Source organism: Betta splendens, chromosome 4 (assembly GCF_900634795.4).
Source record: "Betta splendens chromosome 4, fBetSpl5.4, whole genome shotgun sequence".
In the NCBI taxonomy this organism is placed as follows: Eukaryota; Metazoa; Chordata; class Actinopteri; order Anabantiformes; family Osphronemidae; genus Betta; species Betta splendens.
Genome location: NC_040884.2, coordinates 1,633,788 through 1,652,056, shown reverse-complemented (window position 1 = coordinate 1,652,056; position 18,269 = coordinate 1,633,788). Strand labels below are relative to the sequence as shown.

Here is an 18,269-nt window from a genome sequence, read left to right as displayed (position 1 = left end):
GATGCTGCATGCAGATTCTAAGGAGTGTGTTTATTGGGAACGACAACGGCTTTGTGGGAACTTTCTGTGCCTCCTCCACCACACAGGTTCCATGTTCACAAGCAAAACTAAAGCTGACAGCAAACATTTGGAGGCTGTTGTCAGGTAATTACAGTAATCACCGCGTGAAGAATGAAGCAGATGGAATGTGTGTATCGCGCTTCCACGTCGCTGGAGCTTCAGAACAAAGGAACACACCTGAGCAGACGCACAGCTGCAGACAAACATGTCCGCTCCCACTGGGCCTGCAGCCGCCGCCGCCGCCGCCGCCGCCGCTGCAGGGAATCCTGGGAATGTGAGCCACGCGGCTGCTCCGGCCGCGCAGCCTCCTGCTGCTGTGTGTTTACACAGGGGCATGGGGGCCGGACACCCTTCACTCACACAGAAGAAAGAGCCCCGATGAGGTCCAGGTAAGAAGCGATCCAGACACACGCACACCGGGTTAGCGTGTGAGCACAGACCGCGCCGAGGTGGGGCCATTGTGGAGCTGGGGAGGATTCACCTGATGAATTTACATGACTGGAATTCCTCTCATGTCAACACTTAAAAGAGATTTCTGCTGAACGTGGGGGGACACGTTAAACCTGAGCTAAGACAACAAGGAGCTAATTTTAGGACAACCACGTCAACAGGTTACACAAGCACCAAGTGTTTCCCAGTCTCACCAGAGCAGAGGTGACTCAATGTCACGTCACTCCACACACCAGAACCTGAACCCAAAGACGGTTCTGAGCTCCGAGTCCCTGATCCAGCCTTGAGCGAGTTCACGTTAGACTTCAAATCACCGAGCAGGAGATAATGAGTGAAAGCAGGTGTGCTGCCTTTCACATCACATCACCTCAGCCTCACAGCTCTGCTCCACAGGCGGAGCCTCAGCAGGAGCCTCGGCGCTGCCGCTCACGTGGTGATAATGATGGTTTTAGGCTCACAGCCGTCTGCAGCTTCACAGGATGCTGGCAGCTCGTCTCTTCTCTCATCACAGCTGACCCCAGACCAGCCCAGACCTTGCTCTGTCCTAAGGGTCCGTCTCACCGACGACTGCAGATGGAGCCAATACTGTTGAAACGCGCTCAGGCCTTTGACAGGAAACAACGACGCACTCATGAGAATCACACTTTCACACACTGACGACTGCAGGAGCCATCTTTAATCATGGCTGCCACACTCAGCACACACGAGGTGATAAAGGGGCGATGACGTCTCAACACAAACACACAAACTCCCCGAAAGGCTGAACAGACTCATGTTCCAGCAGTTAGTTTAAATCTATTAGGACGAGTAGAAAAGGAAGCTCTACAGTGAACATGAACACCAGTGTATGTGAGGTGAGCGGTGCCACTGTGGACTCTGAGGGGGGAGGGGGGGGGGGGTTAATGATTAGAGTCCAAGCTCATAACTCACCTGAACTCTCTGCGACTGCTGCTGTGTTTGTCTGGATAAAAGGTGTCGACGGGAGCAGAGTCAGTGGGACAAACACAGGCAGAGGCGTCAGTTTACTTAGAACCTGTTCCTGAAGGTTTCAGCACATCAGCACAGGAATGCACGGACACAAACGTCTGCTTCTCATGAAGAAGCTGCAGCTGAGCGCAGAAACAGGACTTGACAACTAAAAGTAGATGATCTTCAAATGAGCTTGCTTTGTTTAGTTGTTAAAGCTTGAAGCCCCCCCCCCCCCCCCCCCCACACACACACGCACGCGTACACACACACACACACACACACGCACGCATACACACACGCACGCGTACACACACACGCACGCGCACACACACACACACACACACACAAACACACACTCACACTCACGCACACACACACACACACGCACGCGTACACACACGCACGCGTACACACACACGCACGCGCACACACACACACACACAAACACACACTCACACTCACGCACACACACACACACACACACACACACACACACACACACACACACACACACACACACACACCTGGCAGTTTAGCAGAAGGATGTAACGCATTACTGTCCATCAGCTGTTAGATCGGATCCATCTGTGCCTTTGGACTATAACAGTTTTACTCTTGTTGATGTGACGCAGGTGAAGACATTCATTCCTCCAGCCGATGAGCAGCTCAGGTCCGTCTGCAGATGTAACTGTACTTTTACACTAGCAGCTGTTGGGTGGACGGGATTCCCCGTGTGGAGCGCGAGCGTCTGAACGCCTCATTTGCGTGGAGCGACCTGCTCGCTGTGAACGCGGCTCGCGCCGCCCCGCTGCCGTTTGCGTGCAGGTGCATCAGGCTCGTGAGCAGCAGGAGCCGCAGATGGAGCAGCCTCGTCAGGAGTTTCCGGTTCTCACCTGCAGGAAGTTTAGGTTCTGCTCAAAGACGGGCTGTGCGTAACGACTGGCACCAAGTTGGCGCAATTTCCACCACAATCCATGTTTTTCTATCTATTATAATATGAAATGAAGGCAAAGGGAAATAAATGAAACAACGTTCCTCAATGAGTGTAAAGGAAACCCTTGAAATTAGAATAAAGCGCAAAGCTCATAAACGTCTCTATTATTTCCAAACCTCAGAATCCAGAAAGGCTGACTGATGATGTGCGGCTGTAAACACACACACTATATCACTCCATCGCTTCAATGGAGTGTCTGAAACCCCGCCTGTGGGCCGTCCTTCGCCGAGGCATTATATTATAGCAAGACACGCGTGTCTCTGGAGACAGATCTGCGCTCTGTTGCTCCACACCGAGGCTCAGGGCGCCTCCAGCGCGCACACACACACGGGGACGGCTACACCTGCTCTGCTGCGCGGCCCAGACCACACTCTGAGATCGCGCTGGTCTTTGGGGGAAAATGAAACTTGAAGTTTTCTCTGCGCACCACTTTGCGCAAAAGCCGCTGGAGTTGTGCGTGGACGCTGAGGGGGGAGTCCCGTCGCCTCTGTCCGGCGACGAGCTGGGCTCGGACGGGGACTGTGTGGCGAACAGCCCGGCGCCCGTCAGCCAGGGCGGCGACGGCAGCAAGGGGAAGCCGTACACGCGCAGACCCAAGCCCCCGTACTCCTACATCGCCCTCATCGCCATGGCCATCCGGGAGTCCGGCAGCGGCCGCCTCACGCTGGCAGAGATCAACGACTACCTGATGAAGAAGTTTCCCTTCTTCCGCGGCAGCTACACCGGCTGGAGGAACTCGGTGCGCCACAACCTGTCACTCAATGACTGTTTCCTCAAGGTTCTGCGGGACCCGTCCAGGCCCTGGGGCAAAGACAACTACTGGATGCTCAACCCGCACAGCGAGTACACTTTCGCTGACGGGGTGTTCCGTCGCAGGCGGAAGCGCATCGCTAAGAGGCACCCCAGGGAGCAGGAGGGCGCGCACGCGGGCGACGACACGCGCCTCCCCGCCCCGGAGGACGCGGCGGGGGCCAAGTTCTCCAGCTCCTTCGCCATCGACAGCATCCTCAGTACACCGTTCAAGCGGAGGGAGGACACCCACGGCGAGGCGGACGCCCACGCGCCCCGGATCTACTGGCCCCCACCGGCCCACGTCCTGCCCTACACCCTGAACTACCCGGCACAACACGCGTACCTGTCCGAAGGGGCGTTCGGCAGCTCGGAGCTCAGCTACCGCCAGCAGGCGGCGGCGGCGGGCGGGGACGCCGCGCCGGAGGCGGCGTTCAGGGTGCCCAGCAAGGTGCGAGCTTTCCACATAGACTCCCTGCTGTCGTGAAGCAGCCGGCCTGACGTCAGACTCGTGCGTCGTGACCATGATGTGCACTTTTGCTTCCAGTGCTTCACCGTGACTACTGTCATTTTGCAGAGAAAGACGTAACTGTGCGACGGCTGCGCAAACAGCTGCCGTCATTGCAGGACATTCCACAGTGGGTGCGTGTGCGTGTGTGACCTGACTGCGTGCGTGCGTGCGTGCGTGCGTGCGTGTTGTAGATGTTTAGATAGTGTTTGTATTCATGTATCCATGGTTCACTTGTCATTTCTACTGTATGACGGCAACCACGCGCCATGTTGAAACATAAAACTATTAATCTATTTATATGTCATGTTTTGTATGAGCTGCTGTATAAAATGTTGTATATATAAAAACAGTGACTGCGCTGCGGTGGGAATGACGTGGCTGCACTAAACGCATGGTTTTACCGAGATGGATTCATGCATGCCTGTATTTTTATGAATAAAACAGTGAAACGACGGGACCTGCTGTTCAGTGACTCTTCATTCAGGTGAACGGGCCTCAGCTGTTGACGGCAGCTCTGTCCGCGCTTAAGATATTAAAACATGAATGATAACGCCTTATTTAAAACTTAACTGACTAAAGATTAAACACAAAACACAACTTAACAATTATTATGTTCTACTGTTTTTATTCCTATTTTATTAGATGCATACTTTTACTTCGTGAATTTGTTTAAACAAAACGTTTTTAGGGCAGAGACGTAAAACATAAAACAAATATTCGTTTTGTTTTTTGTCATTCTCTCACATCCACATGACAAATGACAACCTCAATAAAAGTATTTTGAAGCTTTCATATTGATTATGATCAGTGAATCACCATATATATTTTAATATTCGCTGTATCTTAATATTCGCTGAGACGAAACCAGACAGAGAAGTGTGTGCGAGCAATGAACCGTCTGATCCTGTAAGAAAATATGGATCAGTTGTGCTTATTTTTGTTGGTCAAACAAAATATTATATTAAATAAAATAAATGTCATATCTACAATATGCATTCACGGTCACGACCATTGTTTACGGTTGGGGTCCTCAGTTGCTCTCCGCGGTGCTGAAACACACACAAACAAACCGGGTTCTCCTGTGTGTGTGTGTGTGTGTGTGTGTGTGTGTGTGTGTGTGTGTGTGTGTGTGTGTGTGTGTGTGTGTGTGTGTGTGTGTGTGTTCGTTCGTTCGTTCGTTCGTTCGTTCGTTTATGTAAATGACTGAATCCAGTGCGGCGACAAGAAAAACGTTTAAATTCTAATAACCATAAAAATTAAAACAATCTATTTCACAGTTCGGTTGTTTGTATTTTTTTCCATGTGATTTTTGGGACCGGTTCGCGTGTTTTACTTTAGTAAATTATTTGGAGTCTCCAATACGGACGTTAAAAAAATCACTGATGCCACTGAAATGAAGACAATGAATGAAACACGTAATTTACCGGTTGAGAAAGGAGTTGTGTGTTTAAAAACGTGTTAAATGATCACTAAATGTTTTTACATTTCTGAGATGTTATAGATTTTTCCAACAAATACAAAAACGTATTTTAAATATTTTCCGTGACGTTTAGGTTCATATCAAAGACAGACGCAGTCTCATCCACGTGACGCCAGAACTAGAGCAGCAGCGCAGGTGAGTGCGTCTACAGCTGCAGGTGACAGGTGAGACCGTTCTAGGATCAATGCTGCGACCTGCAGGTGGAGCACCGGAACAGCACACCTGGCTGTGGGGCCGTCACGTGACCGCCGTCCGCTCCCACTCCCCACTTAACGTCCTTGTTATCATGACGCGCATCGTCCGGGTTTTACAGCGATTCCCCACATTTAACACTTCAGCGGGACTCTGCCGGGATCGGCCTGGTCACGAAGTCGGTCCGTTCTGAGGACGAGTGTTTGCGACAAAGCCCCGCAGTGAAGCCAAACGTCACAATGTTAGGAAGTCCAAACAGTCTGTCACTCCGGCAGACTGAACCGCGCCTGACCTCCCAGAGTCCCGGAGAGGCCGCTCCAAAGCGGCCGGCACCGCCACAGGAAACACAGGCGGAGCCAGAACCTGAGGAACTCAAAGAATAGAAATATTAGATTACAACTGAAAATCAGCCCAACTCTGCGAAACATAAGCACCAATAGCTCAAACACTCTGTCTGTTTATTATTTAAAACCCCGGTCAGTACGTGAAATTATTTTAAATTAATACCTAATATTAATGTTATAAAATACCAAATCCACTATAACATATATTCGAAGCGATGTGATCTAATAAAACAAAAAAAACAAACGAGGCCTTATTTCGTCGAGTGGAGCCTCGCGGCCTCGAATAAAGACCTTCAGAGTAAACCTTCAGAGTAAACCTTCAGAGTAAACCTTCAGAGTAAACCTTCGTCGCACTTGATATTTCCAGGAGCTAAATCAGGAGCCGGAGTCTCGAGGCGTAAAAGCCGCCGCAGCGCCGTCTTCAAAGGTTCCCAGAACAAAGATTCCCTCCGCAGGCCGAGGCATCCTGATCTCGGCGGGGGTCACGGGTTTTGATGTCGCAGGAAGTTCGTGGGGCTGCTCGGGTCCTCCACTGCGCTGCGTGTCACGGTGGAAAATGATTTTATCCGCACATCCTTTGTTGTGCGGGGCAAAGGTTCCTGCCGCTGGTTATTGTTTGCAAAACCCAGACTGCGTCCAAGCTTTAAAGGGCCGCGACGAGCACGTGTGCAGGTAAGTGCGGAGATGGATAACCGCAAACTTCTCTGTTTGCGGGTCCTGGTGCGGTTCTACACATTCATAAGGAAATGGAGAGAAACGCTCCCACTTCGCAAACAACAAACAAACTCGGAGCTTTTTGTTTTTCCTGCGACGCCGCACGGATGTTGATTCTACCTTCATGGGACACAGAACTCCATCATGTTGGACAAATCTGTGTGTGATGTCTCCACAGGGGAGAAACTGTCGACGCCCGCTCGCCTAATTTCGCCTTTCTCTGTCTAATGAACGTGGGGCCCATGGGACCGGCTCTGGCCCGGGGCGGTAAGCTGACACTGGCGCGCTGTGTGTGGTATCCAGGGCCGGGCCTGATGGAAAAAGCCTGCTTCCACTCATGTCAAAGTCATTTACTCAGAGCAACCCCCCGCTACACGCACGGCCGGGACCACCGCCTCTCCATCTCTCACACTCCGCGGCCCAGCCGGCACCGCCACAGTTTGTTTTTGTTATCCTCTGGACCAGTTTGGGAGGAAATTATGAGCAAAAAATATAAATAATACAAGATGGCGAGCTTTTCGTTGCTCGACCACGACGCGTTAGAGCGTTATCTGCAGGTCCCGTGTGAATGTTTTGACTTTCGACTGCGAGCTGAGTCTTTCGCATTGTGTGGTGGTTTATTCGTGTCAGGAAAATGTATGATGTGTTGCACACAGCTTCATACATAAAGGACCGAGGGGGTCGTTTTTGACTTGTGCGGCTGGCGTGTGGCGCTGTTGATTGGGATGTCTGGGGGAGGTTTGATAGATGGCTTAATTGCGTGTAGTCCGAACTTGGAGCGAGGGGTGGGAGGAGAAACGGGGGAGACGAGGATGAGGGGCTACTCAGAATCCTAAGTGGACTTGGGCCAAATTTGGCAGAAGGGAGGGGGTAGCTCCTATTGTCACTGGATTCAGGGAGATTTGCAGAGTGCGGATGAGGAGAAGGGGGTGGGGAGGCGATCGCAGAGAGAAGAAGGATTTATGAAACGATAGGTGGTCGAGCTTTGTTTGGCTGCTCTGCTGCGCGCAATAAGTCCAGGGGTTTCCGTGTTTCCTCCACTTGAGGGATTAATAGCGCGGTCGGCGGCCACCCGGCGCCCACGCAGCCCCACTCAGCGCCTCTGTGACACCCACCGAAGCCCCCGCGGCGAGCCCAGGGTCCGGACGGCCAGTCTCCAGTGGGTCGCCAGCTCCCCCCGCTCTTCTTCCTCTTCCTCCCTATGTCAGTGCGTGCCCGCCGCGCGCTCTTCATGCGTCAGGGGAGCACCGTGCGTAACGGGAGACTGATTTCTCTCCATTTTGCGCTGGGATTCCGAGGACCACTGGCGGCGTAGCGCTCACTTGCAGGGACGCAAACCGCTGGATCGCCACGTTTTCTCCGCTCAAGCATCTCTTGGCTCGTCGTTTCTCCCTCCCTCTCTCTCTCTCTTTACGCCAGTCGTGCGTCAGAGCTGACATGACAACCGAGACCCCTCAGCAGCAGCTGGACCCTCCGCCTCCTATGAGATCCAGCCCGGCGTCCAGCGTCCTGCACCCCGCCATGCTGAGCCCACAAGCCGCCACAGAAAACTCGTCCAGCGCCGTCAAAGTAAAGAAGACGAGCTCCGGTTTACGGCGTCCAGAGAAGCCGCCGTACTCCTACATCGCGCTCATCGTCATGGCGATCCAGAGCTCCCCCACCAAACGGCTGACACTCAGTGAGATCTACCAGTTCCTCCAGGCTCGCTTCCCGTTCTTCAGGGGCTCGTACCAGGGCTGGAAGAACTCCGTGCGGCACAATCTGTCGCTCAACGAGTGCTTCATCAAGCTGCCGAAGGGCCTGGGCCGACCCGGTAAGGGCCACTACTGGACCATCGACCCGGGCAGCGAGTTCATGTTCGAGGAGGGCTCTTTTCGTCGCAGACCGAGAGGCTTCCGGAGAAAGTGTCAAGCCCTGAAGCCCATGTACCGGATGATGAACGGCATCGGCTTCGGCACCTCCATCCTCCCGCAGAGCTTTGACTTCCAGGCTCCGTCCGCCTCGCTGGCCTGTCACAGCAACAGCTACAACTTGGACATGATGAGCAACTCCATGGCCGGCGGATACGACGGCTTGGGCGGCGGCCACCACGTCCCGCACATGTCCCCCAGCCCCGGGTCCACGTACATGGCGAGCTGCCCCGTGCCGCCGACCGGGGACTACGCGGCGGACAGCAGCAGCCCCGTCCCGTCGTCCCCGGCCGTGGGCAGCGCGCTGGACGCACACTCCCCGTACGCCGCCGCCGCCGCGTCCGCGCACTGGGCGTCCTCCGGCGGCTCTGCCTACATCAAGCAGCAGCCTCTGGCCTCGAGCAGCCCCGCATCCTCCGGCCTTCACTCCGGCATGTCGCCCTACTCCCTGGAGCAGAGCTACCTCCACCAGAACGGCAGGGACGACATATCAGGTACGAGCAGCGCAGCGGCGCAAAGCGGAGCTCGCTGCTTATATCAGTTCCACTGACTGCGAGATGAGGCAGTTAAAGCTTCGGTCTGAACCAACGGCCTGTTTCAGTGTCAAGGTGTTAACAAACGTCGTCTGTTCACCGGGATCTTCTTCTGTCGTCTTATGCGTTTTTATTAATTCGAAGTATAATTCAGTCGTTCGTGTCAGGTCTTTATTTCTTTTGAATTTAGGAAATTTATTTTCCAAAGTCTCACGTCTTTAATTTAAGCTGCGTTCAATGTTATTTCTGTCCAACAAGTTGCAAAAAGTAATTTCATTAAGTGAATTTCATCGGTTCGCTGGTTGTTTCCGGCAGTAAATGGTTCTTTTTCCATATTGTTTTTCGGCCAACAAATAAACTTTGTCGTGTAATATTTATATTTTGCAGCCACGGTCACAGCCGCTCCTTCTCAGGACGTCTGGTCTAATTGACAGCGTTCTCCCCGGTTCTCGCTCATTTACTTTAACATAACAGACCGAAGCTTTGCTAAAGTCTGGGGATTTCTGGAGGCGAGCGAGTCGTGCTGGAACCCGAAGAGGTCCCGGAGGTTAAGCAAACAGGCAGCGCAGGTCCGACCACCCAGTGCCGTGGACGTGGGTCGCGGCCTCAGACTTTACGCGGCGTCTGAATTGAGGCTGGACGTGTTGGAGCGTTTGGAGCCCATCGGAACCGTGTTGCTGTGAGGGAACCGGGCCCAGGCAGCGGGCTGCGGCCCGGAGGATGCAGCTGCTGCCTTCCGCTGGAAAACACTCACATCTGGAGTCCTTATGACCTCGGGCCGCAGCCTGATTCTGATTCTGGACGGAGAGGCTCACTTACAGACGCACAACGACGTCTAAAGCGCATTTACATATTCTCACACGCTCGGGGATAACGTTACACGTTTAGGTTGTTGGTGTTGGCTTGAAATGTGGAAAAATGGAAACGTTCATTTAATAGTATAGCAACGAAACGTGCGACGTTTTAGAGCAGTCACCGTCAAAACCATATATAAATATATATAAATATCATAAAATATATTTCTATGGTGTTTTTGTAAGCACATAACTAGTGGGGAAGTTTATACTTAAACGTGTTACAATAGGTTTACCGGAATAAGGCCTTAATGGTTTTATTTCTTTGACTTCTACTAATTCATATCTAAAATGAAAGCAGTAGAATCAGAGGATTGAGGCCTCGTTAAACGTTTTATTATAGCGATCCACACAGACCGCCTCCGTTTTAAACCACGTCCGAATATAAAATGCTGGCGTCTTTATGAACTACCGTAGCGTGTTCACCTTCTGCATCCTGTTCTCTCTCACCTGCGCAGTGGGGATCCCGCGCTACCAGAGCCACTCGTCGGTGTGCGACAGGAAGGACTTTGTGTTGAACTTTAACGGCATCTCCTCCTTCCACCCCTCGGCTGGCGGATCCTACTACCACCACCACCACCACCCCCACCCCCAGAGCGTCTGTCAGGACATCAAACCCTGCGTCATGTGAGCGCACATCAAAGGGCACCGACGGCCGCAGTCAAACTGCGGCTCCGTCACGTGACGACAAAAAGCTGACATTGTGCGCGTGCCGCCGCCGTCGCTCGGTGGACGGACACCTGGACGCGGCCTTCAGACTCACGCGTTTGCCTCCACGCAGCCGAAGAAGCGTCTTCGGTTGGAATTGTAAAAACTATGCATTGAAGGAAATGAATGAAGAAACACCAGCTGCCTATAAATAAGCCACTCTGCCTTTATGAACCCGACAAGCGTTTTCTTCTTCAAAAGAAGTTCCAGAAACACGACTTTTGATGCGTTTGCTCCTGTAACACGTGCAAACAAACTATATTCTATGTAACTACGTCCTATTCTATTAGAGTAACACACACGACGCTTTAGGCGAATGTGAACTGCAACAAACCTTGCACTTATTGTATAATCCTCTGCCAAGTCTTTGTCTTGTAAAAGGTTTCAATAAAGCTGATCTATATTTTAGGCCACGCTCAGACTTCGTCTTTCCACAGAGTCAGTGTCTGACTCACATGGTGCAGATTAAGGACATTTGGTCGCTTTAAGCTACGACGACCTCTGACAGGAACCACGATGGTGCTGATGGGCTTTAATTAGACGTTATTTATCAGGTATTGTATTGATTTACTTAAGTAATTGATCTGAATATTTATTAAACCCCAGATTTTATAATATTCTGTGCAATGTTTGACTTTAAATAACAAACAAACACAGAGGTATTTAGACTAAAAGTAGAAATGTAGCTAAGATATTTAGATTGTATTGTCATGTTCAAGGTCACAACAGATTATTATGATATTATTATGAATCAGGCTGTTGCAGGTAAATGTGTTTGCTTCATTAGCACCAACACACACACACTCACACACTCACTCACTCACTCACTCACTCACTCACACAAACACACACACACACACACACACACACACACACGCACACACGCACACACACACACACACACACACACACACACACACACACACACACACACACACACACACACACTTTTCAGTCTCTGCATCCTGACGCTGCTGCGTCTCAGACTCCCCGACACCACAAACAAATGCGATGGGGCTCGTGGCAAACGGAGTATTTTTAGAGCGTGGAAACAGATCTGCTGCCTCATCACACAAACACACAGTCCAGTTGTGATGGTTCTGCATTCTAACCCGCACCGACGCGATCTGACAGCGGCCACTGAACACAGCCCTGCACTGAGATCTGCTGTCACTGGATTAAACCTTTAATGCTGCATGGGCTCCAGATTTCCTGCAGGTTCAGACAGAGGAGGAGACAGAACCTGGTGGCAAACTTCACACAAAAACAAGCTACACCTTATAATCTACAGATCCTGGATCAGTGGATGAAGGCCCACCTCTGAGCAGCTTCACATGAGAGCCAACAAAGACCCTCCAGGACAGATGTGGTGGCAGTGGGCGGGGCGAACAGCATCAGCAGTGACACATCACAAAGAACCAAGTCCTCCTTAATGTCCTGAACGGCCCCGCAGCAGCTGGATTTTCCATCCTCCGTTTAATACAGTGGAGCAGTGCGCCACCTAGTGGCGACAGCGGGAACTCTGCAGTAGCGCAGTGACGTTGTCAATGAAGTTAATTCAACTTTACAAGTTTTAAGACCTTGTGCTGTTTGGCATCTGCCTCGATGGGTCAAACGCAACCGGCCCCGTTGTCCAAAATCCTGAGATTGACCTGAGATTAGACATTAAGCTGTATTCTGCTCACCTTTCACCACCTGGAGTTACCATTCTGCAGAATTCATAGCTGCCAACAGTGCCCGAACCACAGAACAAGCTGCAAACAAGCTGCGTGGATGCAGATGACGTCATCTCACACTCGCAGGACAGGACGATATGATCAATTATGAAGAACTAAGCTGTGGCCAGTAGAGGAACCAGTAACACACTGGCCCGTTCGCATCTGTCACACTGTAGATGCTGTGGACTCACATCTAAATGTAGTTTTAGCCCATCCACTCATCGAATCTGTTGTTGCTTCAAAGCGCATTAAAGCATGTGAGAAATGCAGCGGTTCGGCTCAGCTGCATCAGTGTGTTAACAGCTGTAACGTGGCACAGCGTGAATCTGCCCTGTAGAGAATGCGGCTCCACCAGGGGGCGCTCGCGTCCAGGACGAGCTGCGCTTTTAGTGAGGATGAAAGTTATTCATCTCTTACTGAAAGAAAATGTCTTCCTGTTTAATGGACTGCAATTTTCCAACTGAGAGTTTCACGTAACAACTCTTGGTTTCTTATTGATTGTGTATTTTGGCAGTTCTTTACTCGGGTGAGACATGTTAATGTAAATCACAGCTCAGTTCAGACAGAAACGCAGGGTCTGAAGTTTCAAGGAGCCGGTTTTCAGATTGTTCTTAAACTGTGGCAGACACATGTAAATATTCAGTAGATCAGACGACTTGTGTGTGAGAAATGAAATGATTCCTCTCTGCCGACTAAATGAGGAGCAGGTTCTGCTTCTGTGAGGTCTGGAAGGACGGGCCTTGTTCTGAGCTCGGGTCCTGAACGTCTGGTTCTGGGCTGAGCGTCGGCTCGGCTCCGCGGCCTTGAGAACAGCTTCACCCTCTTCAAATCACTCAGAACCAAACACAGCATGAAGGTCCTGCGCAGAGATGACGGGCAGGTATTTATTTGGAAAGTGATACCATTGTGCTCGTGTGTGAACGACTGTGAGGTCCTGGGACGTTTGGAATCTGCCTGTGTTTAATTAGGCTCTAATATAAACACAGTGAAGTGGCCTGAATCCCACCGGAGGGAGACTCAGCAGGAAACATCACAAACCCACGGGTTTGGAGTCACTAAGTGTAGAGTTCATTCACATGCGTCTATGACTGCGTCAAGAATGTATTAATATCAATGAGCAGTTGGATCTGAACCTCCCTCAATGTCCTGTTTCTGCGGTGAGGCTCAAAGCGGTGCGTTTGCACCAGTGAAGCAGCAGGTGGAGCTGTGAGACCAGTTTACCTCAGTTTGCGCCAGCATCAAATTACAGGTTTGAGGGGAGGGCATGATGATGATGGTGATGATGATGATGGCTAGATAACACACCCCTTTACTTCAGGACATGTGGAAATTTATTTCTGGAATAAAACTAAAGAAAAGAGTCCTTGTTGTAAAATTAGAAATAAAACTGACCTGATGAAATGAATTATTTGTAATGAAGACAGAGAAAAATTTAAGCAATCTGTGAGTCTTTACTGTTTGTGTCCAAACTCTCAACTCTGTTAAAAGCTGAATCATTTTACTCCTCCTTCAAAGTCAGCTGAACTGTGTGATAGGATTATTATTTTGCCTTCATGTATAAATGCTTTAAACAATTGAAATCATATGATACACACTGTGGATAAAATAAACTTTGTTCATCACAGGGGGGAAGTCCAACAGCTGCTTAGAAATGCATGAAACCTACTGTTTCCCAGAAGGGATGTGTTTGTCTGTGGTTGTTACTGAAACAGTGGAAGAGAAAAAACGCTTTTAAAACCCCAGCACTTTATTATATATTTATCTAAATAATGACGCTTCACTTTTTTCTTTTTGTCCTTCCTCATGTTTAAGGTCCAGGCACAAATTGTAGGCCTTGCTGCTTCCACCACAATCATCATCATTACATTTTCCAGACAAAGAAACACATTCTAGCTCATTTGAATATTTGTATGAACAGACCTTTGTTGTTGCGCATTGCAATTTAGTTGACGTTAAATAAACTTGTTCAACGTTAATTTCTAGAAGAATGTGACAAAGCAGGAACGACGTAGAACAAGTGATGACACATCTCTGAGGACGCGACTGTTGTTACTGTCTGTGTTATTACACACTGCTCAACCATCTGTGCATGATGGACCTGCGCAGAACGGTGCTGCGACAATAAGCTGTACCACGTCTGTCCACTGGGGGGCAGCAGAGCGCCACCCAAGGCACAAGCACCGCGGCCTCAGCTTCACCTCAGCGGCGTTAAACGCGCTTAAAACTCATTTTATTCTCTCATTATATCAAAAAGAACCTTACACAAATGTGACTAAATTAATCAACGGATTTTCCCTTGTTCCACCGTCTCCCATGAGGTGATCGGCTCCGTGTCATGATCAGTGTGGGGGTTCTACCTGCGACGTGCGGCTCCGGTTTCCACGCTGGTCCCGGTGTCAGGGCTGGAGGTGACAGGACGCCCCTCCTCTGCGCCCGCGGAGCTGCGTCCACACATGCAAATCACAGAACAAAGAGAGAGAGACCCCCACCACACGTCGGGCTTATCACAGGTTTTATTAACTCTATTCGTATTATCTGTTCTTCTGTGGATTTTTTAAAGGCGTTTGAACCAAAGGCTTCAGACAAAATAAAGAGTTTGGACTCACCTGGGCCTAAATTTAGATCTTCTTTCTTTGGATCATTTCGTCTCGGTTCTACCAATAAAATACATTACAAACATAATATGTAAAACATTACATAAATATGTTGATATGTTTATAAATATTTTATTATGTTGATTCTTTTTCTGTTAATAAAGGATATTAAACACAAACTCACCATATGTGACAAAGCTTCAATGAGGCACATTTGGAATCACGCATCACCGGCTCGGCCTAAAACAAGCGACGCATCCTGGTCAAAATGACGCAGATATTAAAAACCGCGTGAAACAAAAGCACATCAGGACTTAAGTGACAAAAACGTGTCACGCGAAAGCGCTCCCGCTGGTTTTCCTGCTTTTTAAATGTATTTAGAAGCTGAAGAGCACAGAGACAAATTTTTATGTTATTGTTTTCATACATTTAAAATTCAACAGTGAATTAAAACACATTAAATATTAACGAAAAATGAGCAATGAAAAAGAAAAACTCTAAATATTGGTTTTATTTCCATTTTTGTTTTGATTGAATTAATTTATTTTGTTTACTTAAATGTATGCTTATGCAAACAAATTCTAAAATAAAATACATAAAGTACTGTAGTGTTTTTTTCGCCAGGCTGTTGAAGCCCCGTTTCCATCCCAGTAAAGACTCTGTTCACACCTGATCCGTGTGAACGGCATTTGGGGGTTCCGTCCCGCTGACACCTCGTCCAGGGGACTTTTCTCACCCGGTTCGGACAAACCATCTTAACGTGAGACCTTAAAGCCCATCTGTCCCCACGCGCAGCTGACGAGCTTCTCGCAAACTGAGGCCTCTGTTTTGTTTCCTAATCGTTAAATGTGTTGGGTCTGAGTTGTTTTGAGTTTTTAGCCACTTTTAATAATCAAACAGGGGACGTTCATTTCTGCAGAGGCCTCCAGGTCCAGGCCTGGAGCTGACGTAGGATGCTGTAACTTTCAGGTGCTCTACTTTGAACTGTCTTTCTTTTCATTCTCAGTCACCGCCGCTCCACAAAGCGCTCGTTAATCTTTATTACAACCTGGTTCATTACGCTCGATTAAAAAAATTAAGTCGTTCGCAATTTGGACGATTAGGAAGAAATTTGAGTAACTTGGACACACTCTCTACAGATTTTAACCGGTCCACGTCTGAGCTGAGGAGCGAGTGAAGCAGAGCGAGGCGGAGGGGAGGAAGGGGAGGAGGGGGAGGAGGGGGAGGGGGGCTGTAACTTTTATCGCCGCGCAGCTTTTCCACAGGTTCATTTCGTCCTCCAATTGGATGTTGCAGCACGCATTCGGGGAGGAGCAGCGCGAGCAGCCAAAAGGGAGGAAAATGTGGAGCGTAAAAACCGTCCTCGCTGTTTCGACCCGCGCTCCTCCAGCTCCACTTTTATCCGTCTCAGTCTCTCAAATGTTGACCGCCGCAGCGTGAGCACCCCCGGTTCAGCGCGGCGAGCCGTGGCCTGGAAACAGGACTTCCCGAACAGAGACGCGAGGTCGAGCCGAGCCGGACCGGACCGGACCGGACCGGACCGCGTGTGGACGCGCTTTGGGGAGGTTTTACGCATTGCGCAGGATGCAGGCGCGCTACTCCGTCTCCAGCCCCAACTCTTTGGGAGTGGTACCGTACATCAGCAGCGACCAGAGCTATTACCGGGCCGGCGGAGGATACACCGGGATGCCTGCGCCCATGAGCATGTACTCGCACGCGGCCCACGAGCAGTACCCGAGCAGCATGGCCCGCGCGTACGGACCGTACACCCCTCAGCACCAGCCGAAGGACATGGTCAAGCCTCCGTACAGCTACATCGCCCTCATCACCATGGCGATTCAGAACTCCCCGGAGAAAAAGATCACCCTCAATGGGATTTACCAGTTCATCATGGAGCGGTTCCCCTTTTACCGGGACAACAAGCAGGGCTGGCAGAACAGCATTCGGCACAACCTGTCCCTCAACGAGTGCTTTGTCAAAGTGCCCCGGGACGACAAGAAGCCCGGCAAGGGCAGCTACTGGACCCTGGACCCGGACTCCTACAACATGTTTGAGAACGGCAGCTTCCTGCGGCGCCGGAGGAGGTTCAAAAAGAAGGACGTGCAGAGGGAAAAGGAGGAGCGGGACCGGCAGGGCAAGGACCCGTCCTCCAGAACCCCGGGCCGGGAGCAGGAGCCGGCGGGTCAGGGCACTCAACCCGTGCGACTCCAGGACATCAAGACGGAGAACGGGACGTCCACGCCGCCGCAGGCCGCGTCCCCCACGCTGAGCGCCGTTCCCAAGATCGAAAGTCCCGACAGCAGCAGCAGCAGCAGCAGCACCGGCACCGGCACCGGCACCGGCACCGGCACCGGCAGCACGTCCGCAGGCAGCCCGCACAGCGTGCCCTCCACCCGCTCACTGAGCCTGGACCCCGCCGAGCAGCACCACCAGGCCCCGGCGCAGGGCTTCAGCGTGGACACCATCGTGACGGCCCCCCTGCGGGGCTCTCCGCACGCCGAGCTCTCCCCGCCCATCGTCGCCTCCTCTCGGACAGGTATCACCCCTTCGCTCGCCCTCAACTACTCCCCCAACCAGACGCCGGCCTACGGCTCCTCGGCCTGCAGCCAGAACTCCAGCGCCACCTATCACTGCAACATGCAAGCCATGAGCCTGTACGCGGGGGAGCGGGCGCCGGCCGCCGCCGTGGACGAGCCTCTGCCCGACTACTGCATCAGCACCACCATCGCTTCTCCGCTCGGACACGGCGCCCTGAGCCAGGCGGGCCCGGACGGCGCGCACGCGCACCAGGGCCGCCTCGCGTCCTGGTACGGGGACCTGAGCCACCTGAGCGCGGGGTACCCCACGCAGCAGCAGAACGTCCACGCTGTGCGGGAGATGTTCGAGTCCCAGCGGATCGGGCTCAACGGCTCCCCGGTCAACGGGAATAACAGCTGTCAGATGGGCTTCGCGCCGGGCCAGTCGCTCTATCGACCCACGGGAGCGTTTGTCTACGACTGCAGCAAGTTCTGAGAGCTCGGCGCGTCTTCTAAATAACAACTCTAATATATAGGTTCTATATTTTTTCTACTTTTGCTCTTTTATTCACACTCCGAATGGACATAAGGTTCTTTTGTCGAGACGCGTGTTAACACCAAAACACGTAAGTTTTCTTCCTTCTCACTTCGAGATTTGCTGAAATCCCAGTTTTATGACTATAGACTGTAAATTATAGCCTAATATAGTAATTTATTTTTAGGAAGGGAGTGGTTGGATGTTGAGGACCAAACACTTTAAGCCTTTTCCCACTTTTCCTATCGCTGCCTTTAATTGTGCCATGTCTTGTATAGAAATAGAGGAGGAGCTTTGTAGCTTATACTGACTTATTTTATTCATATGTTTTACGTCTTAAGACTATTTTGAAGGCATTACATTGTTTGTTTAATAAAGTGCCGTCTATTTGATTTTAA

The 18,269-nt window shown here is 50.9% G+C and overlaps 3 protein-coding genes across 4 annotated transcripts; all 3 read left to right on the top strand.

The window, feature by feature from the left end:
- The first annotated feature begins 2,726 nt into the window (after positions 1-2,726).
- On the top strand, positions 2,727-4,230 carry LOC114854562 (forkhead box protein Q1-like). The gene has a single exon (XM_029149100.3). The coding sequence runs from the start codon at positions 2,874-2,876 to the stop codon at positions 3,747-3,749; it is 876 nt and encodes a 291-aa protein (XP_029004933.1). The 5' UTR covers positions 2,727-2,873; the 3' UTR covers positions 3,750-4,230.
- Positions 4,231-7,403: 3,173 nt separating this feature from the next.
- Positions 7,404-10,916, top strand: LOC114854558 (forkhead box protein F2-like). 2 transcript variants are annotated; one of them, XM_029149086.2, is made up of 2 exons: positions 7,404-8,907; positions 9,334-10,383. In XM_029149086.2, the coding sequence occupies exons 1-2, from the start codon at positions 7,941-7,943 to the stop codon at positions 9,375-9,377; spliced, it is 1,011 nt and encodes a 336-aa protein (XP_029004919.1). In that variant the 5' UTR covers positions 7,404-7,940; the 3' UTR covers positions 9,378-10,383. The 2 variants fall into 2 exon arrangements, with proteins under 2 accessions (XP_029004919.1, XP_029004918.1); XM_029149085.3 differs by having other exon boundaries at positions 7,406-8,907; positions 10,259-10,916.
- Positions 10,917-16,096: 5,180 nt separating this feature from the next.
- LOC114853196 (forkhead box C1-A-like) lies at positions 16,097-18,269 on the top strand. The gene has a single exon (XM_029146279.3). It carries the CDS (start codon positions 16,405-16,407, stop codon positions 17,830-17,832), a length of 1,428 nt encoding a protein of 475 aa, XP_029002112.1. The 5' UTR covers positions 16,097-16,404; the 3' UTR covers positions 17,833-18,269.